The 12,186-nt window shown below is 41.8% G+C and overlaps 1 protein-coding gene across 1 annotated transcript; it reads left to right on the forward strand.

Moving 5' to 3' along the window:
- Positions 1 to 4,502: 4,502 nt before the first annotated feature.
- CDO1 (cysteine dioxygenase type 1) lies at positions 4,503 to 11,940 on the forward strand. Its single transcript, XM_061553749.1, has 5 exons — positions 4,503 to 5,036; positions 6,711 to 6,788; positions 8,280 to 8,440; positions 8,941 to 9,110; positions 10,218 to 11,940. Exons 1-5 carry the CDS (start codon positions 4,855 to 4,857, stop codon positions 10,245 to 10,247), a joined length of 621 nt encoding a protein of 206 aa, XP_061409733.1. The 5' UTR covers positions 4,503 to 4,854; the 3' UTR covers positions 10,248 to 11,940.
- Positions 11,941 to 12,186: the final 246 nt, after the last annotated feature.

Genomic DNA, 12,186 nt, shown 5'->3' on the forward strand with positions numbered 1-12,186 from the left:
CGCTAGTCGGCGTATATACCATGCTGATGTAATTGAATGTTCTCTGGATACTGATGATAGATTGTCTCTGTGTTGAAAAGGCAAGGATCCGAGAGTAACCATTTCATTGCGAAAAGGCTGTGATATTTTCGATAGCTTTGTCGTTTTATCATATTCTAAGTAGCCAACATCGTGAAACCTTAGTACAGCAGGAACAGCATCATAATGAGTATTTTCAGCTACTCTATCAGAAGATTCTTCTATCTCATCTTCCCCGTTACTGTCAACAAGTTCATCATCATGTCGTAGTTTCCGCCACCAAAAGACACATGCCACTGACTAAGGCTGAAAGACTGCGCCTGTCTGTTGTTTGGGACGTTCTTCCATGTAAGTTCTTAATAGGCGCGCGTACCAAAATGTAATTACATGACATGTCGGCTGTGTGTGGCGGGATATATAACTTTTAGGTTGAGGTGTAGATTTGTGCAGTAGTTTCAGGCTGCCGCGCCCGCCGCAATAAGTTATAATGTCACGTTGTAAGCCTCATTTTGGCGCCCGGGGACATATGTACCCCCCTGCCCCCCCCCCCCTAGCTACGCCTCTGCCTACCCAATACCCGGCCGGGTACGGGTAGACGGGTATCGGGTACGGGTACCCGTTTGCGACCCTGGTGCGGACGGGTACGGGTACGGGTAAGGAATCAAAACCCGTTTGCGACCTCTGCCTCACCCCCTCGGACTCCTTTAAGAGGGGCGGGGGTCGACCCCGGGATGTTGCCACAATCTTTACCACGGTAAAGGGGACCTGAGGCTCCACCGCAGGGGGATAAGGACCGCCAAGAACGGCCCCTGCCCTGCTCCTAGGGGGGAGGAGGGAGCAGTGGGGAATCAGAGGGACAATGAGGCTGTGTCCAGAAGCACATCCACTGCTCCGATTGTGCCTGGAAAGCTCTACTGTGTAGCCTGGCATGACGTGGTGAGCCATGCCCAGGTGCGAGGCACATAACCAATCTCCCACTGGAACAAATGACGATTTTGGTGGATTTTGCCAATTTTTTTTACATCCCATTATAATATACACTTATAAAGTGTCTTTCACCAGAAGATCACAAGGCCCTGTACAAAACACACGCAAGGCTCACACCAATGAAATCCAACCCCAAAACAAATGATTCCAAGGAATAGAATAAAGCCCTGAAAAATAAGTTGCGTCTTAAGACGCGATTTGAATGAAGCGGTGGGGGGGGAGTCAGCAGAACGAAAGTCGCCAGTCGAAGTGAATTCCACATACTCTTAGTTCTTTCGGTAAAGTCACGTAGGTAAAACAATGAAATAAAAATTAATAAAAATAAATTCCACAGCCCGGGGAACGCAAAGAGTCAAAGGCCCGGTCACCCATCATCATCATCATCGTGCAGAGACGCGACCTCGACACACACACCTGGCCAGACTCGGAAGAGCGAAGTACCCTTGTTGGAACATATGGGCGAAAGAGGTCTTGAATGTATGGGGGAGCAGCATCATTGAGAGCCTTGTGGGTAAGAAGGAGAAGTATCCTGAACTATTTTCGAAACTTGACCGGTAACCAATGGACAGATGTCAACGCAGGGATGGTGTGTTCAGCAACAGGTGTGAGTGCAAAGATTTTGTTGGCGACCTTAACAGTTGCAGGGAAATGACAGCAAACATAATATAATGCAGTAAACATTCCACAGCATTTATTGAAAGCGCTTGTATGTAATGTATATTGCTTTTCTTTCGCAATGTACGCGACCAACAGTGCTTCATTATCCCGTTACATATCCGCTTGTTTATCTGCAATCTTCACTTTTCTGTGTTTCTCTATTTCTTGCAGCTCTGCTTGTCTTAGTCATTCTCTTTATCTCCATTTGTTTACAAACCTACTTCCACATTTATTTGCACTTAGCATTGCACATTCACAAGGTTGAAAAATGTCTACAAAATACCAAAGCGCCTCCACCTCCCGTGCAGGCGACACAGAAAGTCTATTGTCGGTTATAAGAAAGACCTCCCGTGTAGTCTGCATTATAGCCTACACGGGGGGTGTTGTTTGGTTACAATGTGTATTGCAAAACCACGTGTTTTGCGGAACCAATTTCTCTCTGTTTTCAGAAAGCGTTGAACCGAAACTGAACGTTCCAAAACCGATTGAATTGTAACCGGTTCAATTCCTTTCTGAAACCGACTTGCAATTTCGATGTGTAATTATGATTGACATTTGTAAATGTGCGAGTGTAAATGTATCCTTTGTATAATATATTACTACTGCTGTTGTACTATTTTTTTACAAATATTATTTAGTTGTTTTATTCTAGTTTATGAATGATTGCAACAATTGTTTAATGTACGCACCGATGTAACGGTCCTCTGTAGTTTTCTGCCACGGCCAACCACTTTGGGCTGGACATCTGTGATGAAGCCGGTAATAGCTTATCAGGTTTTATTTTCCAGCTTTAAAATGTCTACGGGTTTGGATAACCGGAACCGAAACCAACAATCAAATTGTTCGCCCCCTCGGTATTAAAATTGTACTGTTAATATCCAAAATACCTTAATCGGGGACCACCTGATCACTCAACCTCGACACGATTTTTGCCGGAGGGGCAGAAACTTTCGGCGTGTTGGAGGCAACAGGAACACCGGGACAAAAGCCACACTTAAGAGATAACGCACGCACACATCTTTAAATATACGTTATCTCTTTACCATACCGCACCGCCATATCAGGAATTGTATTACCATCGAAATATCAACACAATATTGTCCGTATTATTCTTGAAGAGGACTTTCTAAAATTCAATGAATATTAAGACAAAGGTCCACCCGTATAGTATTAACGAACTCTTTGGGACTGTTCGTGAGCACCTATAAAAATCGGCACAACACACGAGGAAGTGGATGGGTCATCGCCACGCCCGGCCGCCTTTATTTCCAAATCGGCGATGTTTCCACACCGCACCAGATGCTCGTTTGAGGCTGAGTCGACCTAGGGGAGGCCCAGTACCGGTTCGGATAAAATCGTCACTGGGTATTGGTGGCCCTGAGCGGGAACTGAACTCGGGTGGCCGGTCTCGTAGCGCAGCGCGCTAACCCCTACACCACCGCTCCCCTAATGCTATATATTAATCCCACATTCAGGTACAAGATGACGAACCCGCACTGGTTGAGGATGATCAAATAACCCCCACGACCCACATGGCATGGGCGGGCGTTCATCCAGCAGTGGCTTGACAACTACGCTGCACATGTAGTACAATATGCATTGCTTATAAGTACGTGTACTTATTTTTTTTAACTCCAGAAGAAAAATGATTGTGCCCATTTGCTACTCTGGTCCCGGAAGGTTTCGTTCCGGTTAACCGTTTGCCAAAAGAACAGGCTTAAACCGGTTCTCTCCCTCCCGTGTTAATCACAATGCGAGTAATGTTGCTTCTGACAAAACAATTTATCGCCTTAGGCGTCAAACCTTAAACCCCTCGTCGTTTAGTGTGGCTTGAGGGCAGCTTTTAGAATCGACAAATTCGTTGCTCAAAGCTTGGATGTTGGATCGTTGGGCATTTAAACTAAATCTCAATCTTCGAATCCTGAACGTCGCCTGCTGTGGCTTTGGGAAACTTCTCAGCATCACTGAGTTCTTAAAAAAAAACAATGGTTGTGAGGATATTTATTTTATTCGCGTTCTTAAACTTATTCATGATTTTTTTTAATAACTCGTAGCAGCAGCTGATTACGTGCACAAAACTTGGGCGAAGAGATGGAACCAGAAACAATGAAAAGGAACCGAACAAAACGAGACGAAAAAGATTGGGGAAACGAAACCGACCGAGTCCATGCCTCATCCATCCTGAATTCCCTCTTGGTGAGCCTATTCCTGTCAGCCGCCGGTGATGGAGAGGCTTTGTAATCTTCTTGGTTCTTTCGGTAAAGTCACGTAGAAGGGAAGTAATAAAATAATAAAAATAAAACATAATAATCTAGGCTTTGTAATGTTGGCTGCATGCTGTTACAGTGCACACTTAACTTCATTTTTCCTATGGCCACATAACTAATAAAGATGATCCCCGGTTCTAGTACAATTTTCATCGAGTGAATAATTTCATCCGCTTTTATTTTGCTTTCAACTTGGGCTTGAATGAATGCCGAACACATTACGATACAGGGTGCTCCTGGCAATCGCATTCCACCGCTATCCGAACAACTCCTCTCGCAGACGATTTCCTCTCCGTGAACAATGCCTCATTGATGCACAACTTAAAACGATCACGATTTAAATTGCGCTGAGCTGCTTAGCATGCAGTGCGGGGGTGGTGGTGGTGGTGGTGGTGTTGGCTCGTTGTGGTTGTGGCATTGCTATGTGTGAACACAACAACAACAACAACAAAAAGTCCGCCCACCCTCCCCCCACGTTTAGTAGGACAACATCAGCGGCTGCTGCCTAGAGGCATATCCATGACGTCAATGCCACGTCTCTGTGGCTGTCAGCGCCTTTAAAAAGCCAGCGGGAGCCACAGGGACAGCAGTGCTCACCACTAGCTGGCTCGAGAGAGAGAGAGAATCGGCGTCAGTGGTTGGAGAGAAGTAGGGGAGAAGAACGAGACGATAGCGATTAGGGGTGTGCAAGGCAGAGCAGGAAGAGTCCACTCCAGAACGAATCAATTGCAACCGGCGAATGATTCAAACAGATTGAGAGGGAAGAGATCCAGGAGCTTAGATACATATCACAGCCGGGTGTGGTAAGTGTTGGGTTTTGCGCATCCTTTGTCAAATACTTTGACTCCTCCCGATAGCTTTTGGCTATAACATCCACATATCCACATAAAAGTAGAACGCCGGCTAGCATTGCAGAAATTTAGAGATGGAGAGTAGCAGCAGCAGCATCGTGAAGGGCAAGCCGAGTTCCCTGGACGAGCTGATCGCGGTGCTGAACGAGCTCTTCTCGGGGGACAAGGTGGACGTGGACGAGGTGAAGGCTGTGATGGCCTCATACCCGCACGATGCGACCGACTGGGAGCGCTTCGCCAAGTTTGACAAGTTTCGGTAAGAATGATCTCGCACCTACACTGGATGCAGAGACCCAAGCAGCACACATTACACACACTCACAGGCCCGCACCAATCCACCACCACCACCACCACTCACCCTTATCAATATCACCATCATCATTATCATCAGGTATGATCAATTCATTGCTGGATGGAGGCACACACACACCGCCGCCCCTAGCAAGCAATTGGATTTAGGATTTGTAGGGTGCTTGCAGCATGGGTAGTGTTGGGTAGGATTGGAGTAAAGTAAAATCTATTTTAAAGATCAAACAAGAAAAAACAATGCGTATACTGTGATGTACTTCACACCTTTTAAGTATGCTTGTATTATGCAAGAGGTAAAACATGCAATGGGATTGTGACTTTGATGCTAATTGCGGGTGTAATTGCAACCTCTTGTGGGCCATTTACGAACGAAAGTTGCAAGGCGTTGTTATTCCACCATGTTTACATACATTGTATCTTACATGAGATATGTAAGTGAATATCGTATAACGCATCGGAAAGCATACAAAGCAGTTATCACACACTGCCTAATATTGATTATAATGCAAATCTGCATTGGACAAATAAATAACCCGAAGCCGAGCATTGTTGTGTGCTTTGAGCACGGTTGCCTGCACACACTACCCCCCTCCACGCAAAAGAAAGGACTGGAATATAAATGAACTCTCCCGCTCTAGCCAACTGCACTTTCACCAAACTGGTACCGTGTGCTGTTTGCCATGGTATAGTGCCTTTCGTAATAAACACGCAGCCATAAAGTGCTTGTGCCAATAACTCCGCTGAGTAAAATGTGCTGTTGGATCTTTAAAAAATAAGATCATGGTAGTAAGTGGAGTTTTCATGATTGTGTTGGGGATGTGGAAAAATGCCAGAATGACGACCCTTTCTCTAACTTGTAACTCCTGCCAAATGTAATTATTTGCAATTATGGGGTTGTTGATCGAAGTGAGATAATTACAATTGTCTTTGTAAAATTAATGAGATAATTTGAACTAGTGTATACGGTATACACAGTGTTTATACTTAAGGGACAATATAACATTTAATAAATTATGATAAAATAAAAATAATTGTTCAAAGTTTGACAATGATGCCAGCGCACGATGACCTAACTCCATAGTGGGATCTTAACGTCCACAGTGAAGCCAGATGGCATTTTTTTTTTTTACGGTTAATATGCCCAGAGTATTAATCAGGATGGCCTGCTGGATTCGAACCGCGAACCTCTGCAACAAACAGCCGGTGACATGGCCTAGCGGTAGCTTGTTTTGTTTAGGTCACCGCACAGGGGCGTAAACAAAACGTTTCAAATATATAGAGCAGTGGTTCTTAGCCTTTACTGCAGCCTGGACCCGTTTGGTTCTCAATCATTAAGCAAATGTTAATGTTAATAGATACATGTACTTAAGTGCCCGTGTTTAATGTTTCTTTTTGATTATTTAACTTCTAAAATATATCTGGCCACGTCTCGCACCCCCAGAAAGGGCTTCTCGCACTCCCAGGGTGTGCTTGCACCCCAGGTTAAGAACCACTGATCAAGAGCATGTGCATATGTTTACTTATGTCCTTTGCAATGTTTAATGAAATGCTTGTTTTTATATTGTCTCCGTGGCACTGTAAGTCCCACCTTATTTACAAGTCTCCCTGTTGTCTGCTGTAGGTATACGAGGAACCTGGTTGATGAAGGCAATGGAAAGTTCAATCTCATGCTGCTCTGCTGGGGAGAAGGTCATGGCAGGTGAGGATCCTATATGTTTCAACAAGACAGTATTTACACATTGAAAACTGGTACACTTTTAATTTTAAATACCTTGCTTTGAAAAGCGAATACTGCGCAGGAGCCATAATTATCTATCATAACATTAACACCAGTAAATCCTTAACCATCATTTAACAAATGGTAGACACCATGGCTATGGTAAAATATAATCATTTACAACTGATGTGTCAATCCACTTCCAAATGAAGTCCCCCTACCCAGTAAACATGCAACGTTGGGACCAACATTGATTAACATTGGTCCCAACGTCAACCAACGTTTGTCCAACGTTCGTAATGCTTACTTGGGTATGTCGCGCCGGTCATGAGGATTGTTTGACAAAACTTCACCACTCTTGTTATTGTGGCTTGGTGAAGGCGGGGGGGGGGGGGGACCAGTTCATGTAGCACCGATGTGAGCCGTGGTAGGGAATTAAACTCAGGTTACTGACGTTCATGGCATTGTGCGCCGCAAACCACTGTGCTGAATCTCCCACCAACATATGGCACGGGTTAAGCAAATAAATAAATAATACCAAAGCGAACATTCGATTTGCAACATCAAGTACAAATCATTTGCAGTGCAGTTAATGGAGTTTGCACAGCAACAGTGAGTAGGTCAAAGATGTTGCACAGCTTGTTATTATTTCCATAAAAACAAAAAAGATACCCATTGTGCAAAATTTATTTTTCGCAAAGCAATGAACAAGGCATAACTTTGGGAGAATGTAATCCACAAGCACCTATTGTGCAAATGCAACATTTTCTCTGTTGAAAAAAAAGCAGGCAATATCTCCTTAATTTTAATGAATATAAAAAAGTGGATATGGTCGATTGTGACAATTTTGAAAAATAGCATAGGCAGTATTCTTTGCTATATAACATTGAATTGATCATCAGGGTCATATTTACTGATTGTTTTATGGTTTGCAACATACATCAATCTTCATTATGTTCTGCAGACTCGAATTTTTTGGCTTCGTAATTGTTATAAGTTATGCAATAGTGTAACAATACTTGGTCACAGTTTTATTTGGTAGTAGAACGCTAAATTTGTCTGTTATTACTGGCATTCAAATCACATGTCACCGCAATATTTTACTGTTTTTCTCAAATATAAGTTGAATTCTGTTTAATTTACAGCTTGTATGATGTCTGTACGTGTAGTTCAACAGTGGACGCTAAAGATCTCATGATGTTATTCGCAAGAGCAGGCCATTGTGTGCCGGCGTCATTATTCAAATTTGCCAAATTCGAAAAATTATAAATTATTCTATTGGAATCCACAAAGCAACCGATAACTTCGTGAGACTTCCCTGGATAAGCGACCATAATAATGATACTCTCATGTAATTTCATGCCGGGCTAACATTGATCTGTATGAATGTGTGAAATTTGTACTTGTTTGCTTGACCTGTTTATATTTTATCATTCGTTTTGAAACTAACAAAAACACATCCCTTGTGCTCAGCTCCATCCATGACCACATGGACGCCCACTGCTTCGTGAAGATCATGCAGGGTCAGCTGAAGGAGACGATGTACGAGTGGCCGACACCCAGCACCAAGAAACAGGAGCTGATCAAGAAGGCTGAGAATCTGTACTCTGAGGATCAAGTCACATACATCAATGGTACATTGCACACACACACACACCGTGACAAATTATTAGAAAGGCACCGAGTAGTATTAATATATGCTTAGGCAGATAATTCTAGGTTTCTGCGTATTAATCCAGGCACACTACTGTTCATGTGGCCAGGACTTCCCTACATGACTACATTTTTGCAACAATTGTATCATTTGTATGTTGACCTTTTTTTGCTCTGTACGTAGACGACTATGCTAATCTGAGGTGCAGGGCATGACAACAAACTAACCACAAACACCATGAATACCATGGAAGAGCTTATATATTATTGATACTACAGGCATCAATTATATTATATGTTTGACCTGCACCATCTTTGTTTAAGGCTGACATATATATAAACATATATGCACACATTTAAAATCAATATAGTCTGGACTTTTTTTAAATTCTACATTGCATGCACTCGCCTTGAGGCTGTTGGAGTAGTACATTGAATTTTAACATGTAAACTCTCTCACGTGCGGTTGCGTGACTTGCAGACAGCATTGGACTGCACCGAGTGGAAAATGTGAGCCACTCGGAGACGGCTATCAGTCTGCACCTCTACAGCCCTCCCTTCAGCAGCTGTCATTGCTTCGATGAGCGCACAGGCCACAAGAACGAGGTCCAAATGACCTTCTACAGCAAATACGGCGAACGCACACCCTTCGTAAGTGTTTTGGCCGCACATTGTGAACGAACTTCACGTATTGATGAAAGCATCCCACATTATTTAAATTGCACGTGCCATTTATCAGACCTATTGCCCCTGCGTGCAATTTGAAACATAGGGCCAAGTTTATTAATTTCCCCTGTGGTGTACTAATTTATACTACTGGGATGACAGACTGGGCCCTCAACACCAATATAAATGGGTACACCACAGTTAGTTGATCGGCAGATGGTGTAAAGTGTGGATATTCCTACGTCTTCCAAGGCGCAAGGCCAGCATGGAAGAATAGCCCAACTGCAACCCAGGGGAGCACTCAAGGGCTCCCTTTAGTGAATGCCCTTCTGCCAACGGTGGCATGAGCAATACAATTCATGGCTGCACCTTTTTTTTCTTTTATTCAAGAATTAGAAATCTTTTTTACAGTTTTTTAAAACATTTTTACAATTTCATTCAAATTGTAATGTAAACTCTATACCCAAAACCACTGGCATATTACCATTCCCACATTACCTATCCATTGTGTTTTCAGATATTGTGCCTTTTCGGTTCAGGATGCATGTTATTTATAACAATGTTGGACTGAGGTAAAAACAATTTTGCGTAGATTGCCAAACAATGTAAAATATCTCATCACTGTCCTGGATGAAAAACGGTGACATTTAAACAGGTTTACACACTTTTCTTCAATACAGCAAAATTATGTTGGACAGCAAAGTGCATGCAAATGTATCTAGAGTATTTCCTGCAAGCGAGGTTCATGACAATGCAAATGTTATTCATGATGTGTAAAGATTGAAATGCATACAGGCAGTTGTGCAAGACTATTACTAAACATTTATTGTCTGTGAAGATTAATAATTTAAGGTGGTTGGCTGTACATTATGTACTTTTGGATGTTTTATCGTTTGTTTACAAGCTATGTGATGCCAATGATACAAAGGTTCATATTTGCACGAATGCATTGCCAACGAGGCATTTAACTCATGGCAGCGCTTGCATTTTTGTGCAATTGTGTCCTGTGTTATTTTGTGTTTTGTTGTCGGGGCTTTTGTAATACTTTAAATATTGAATGCTTTCATGTTGGATGTTTTATTTTGTCAACAGGAGGTCAAAGCCGCTGCTGAGGACAACTAAACAACTTCTATCAAGAACTAGTCATGGCAAGAGGTGGATTGGCAAAACATCACATCGATCAGTTAATCACCAACATTGACTTGTTTTATTCCAGGACTGTGTGCTCAGAACGTTTATCAAAAGGCTGAATCTGCAATGTCACTAATTTTAAGTCACTTTTAACAAACTTTACTTTTTCATCAAATGGCAAACATTCTGTAAATCTGTTAATGCTCCAGTGAGAGGTTACTGGAGTGCATTGCTTGAGATGTAATGATTATTACTATTATTTCATTGCACTTGTAGCTTTAGCAATGGTAGATACTAGCTTAATTTGACAGTAACAAACCATCAGATACCATTTTGGCGAATAAAATGAAAATGGTCACGTTTTTAACAAGTACAATAATGTAGGTGGTGGTCATAGCGCCTATTGTAAGTTTGCGCATCTGCTTATTTTATGAACAAACACCATGATTCTGTTCGGATTGACGTCAAATCACGTGAGTTACAAATATTCTGGGCCAATCGCAATGCAGAAACTGTTAGTATGTTCACACTGCAAGAGTCAAAAGTGTGACAGAAGGAAGGTCTGGAAGTATGTCCTTCGTGTTGTGCACTGTTGAATGTACAGCCAGAATAATTGTTTTTCACATGCATTATACTGTTAAAGTTAAATGGTCATTGGAGTACAAAATAACAATTTTTACAATGTCAGTATCACTGATTTAAAATGATGATGTACATTTATTTTAATGCACAATAACTGCAATATATGCAATAGATCCTCATTTGAGTTTTTTTGAAAAATGGCTTTTTAAAAATATGTAATTCGTATTTTATCATTCAAATCTGTGGATTGTGGGGGTGGGGGGGGGGGTGTGGAGGGTGTTAACAGGAAATATATATTTTTTCTCTTGTTTATTTTCTTATTCAGGAATGTATTGTGTGGAGGTTTACGTTTTAAATCTGTGTCCCATTTGTGAAGTTGATAAAACTGTCAACAATATTCTCTCTCCTTTCGCTTACGCAACTCGACCGTAACACACATGTATATGCCTTTTATCGTACGAAAACAATCATCCTGTAGCGTCAAGCAGACAATTCATGTGGGTTTTGAATTTCCCTATCTGGCGAAGAAAAGCCTATTTAATATAAGGCGGTCACAAGCAAATAATACAGTTTAAAGGAGGTTAGGTATGGCCATGCAAGGGAGAATGTTTAAAGCTAGGTGGTATCTAAGCGAGAACCCTAACAAAATGATAATTTATAGTGTATTGTTTTACCCTTAATTACATAATGATTAAATACATGAATTACATCACGGAGGAAAAAACGATTGTTTAGATTTTTTTACGGAGAAATTGCGAACATTTTATCCGCACACTAAAACACTAAATTAAAAACTATTTTAAAGTTTTCCTTCCGACTGATGATGTGGCCAATGTCAAGTTATGAAATGCGTGCCTGCTGGGAATATCTGTATTTTTGATATAAGTACACATTACGATGTTTTCCCACATGCATTACCCCGTGAAGTCTTCTTCATTAATTTACCTCAATTAATGACATGGCAATGCATATTCAGTAATGTTGTAAATCTTGTTCAATCACTTTTCACACTTGGGTGGATTTTAGGGCTGGCCTTACAATGCATTCAACGCTTGTACTTTTTTGGTTTTAAATGTTTCTAAAATAAACTATAAAGTATCAATCAGATGTTGAGTGTTTTGTTCCCATACGTGTGGGGTGACTTTTTACTACTATACGTGCTCTATAACGCAAATTGACACTACAGTAGTGCAGCAGAAACCCAACAATCTGCAGTGAAACGGGGGTCCCACTCACGGATCCTGTATTTGGCGTTCTCTGGCCTGACTGGTGAGACTAGGCCATGAAGAAGGCTGTCTCTGGGGTCGATCAATACGTTTCAAAGACAATGTATATATAATTTATCAGA

Source organism: Lethenteron reissneri, chromosome 18 (genome assembly GCF_015708825.2).
Source record: "Lethenteron reissneri isolate LAM-NWPU_2019-01 chromosome 18, ASM1570882v1, whole genome shotgun sequence".
Lineage (NCBI taxonomy): Eukaryota > Metazoa > Chordata > Hyperoartia > Petromyzontiformes > Petromyzontidae > Lethenteron > Lethenteron reissneri.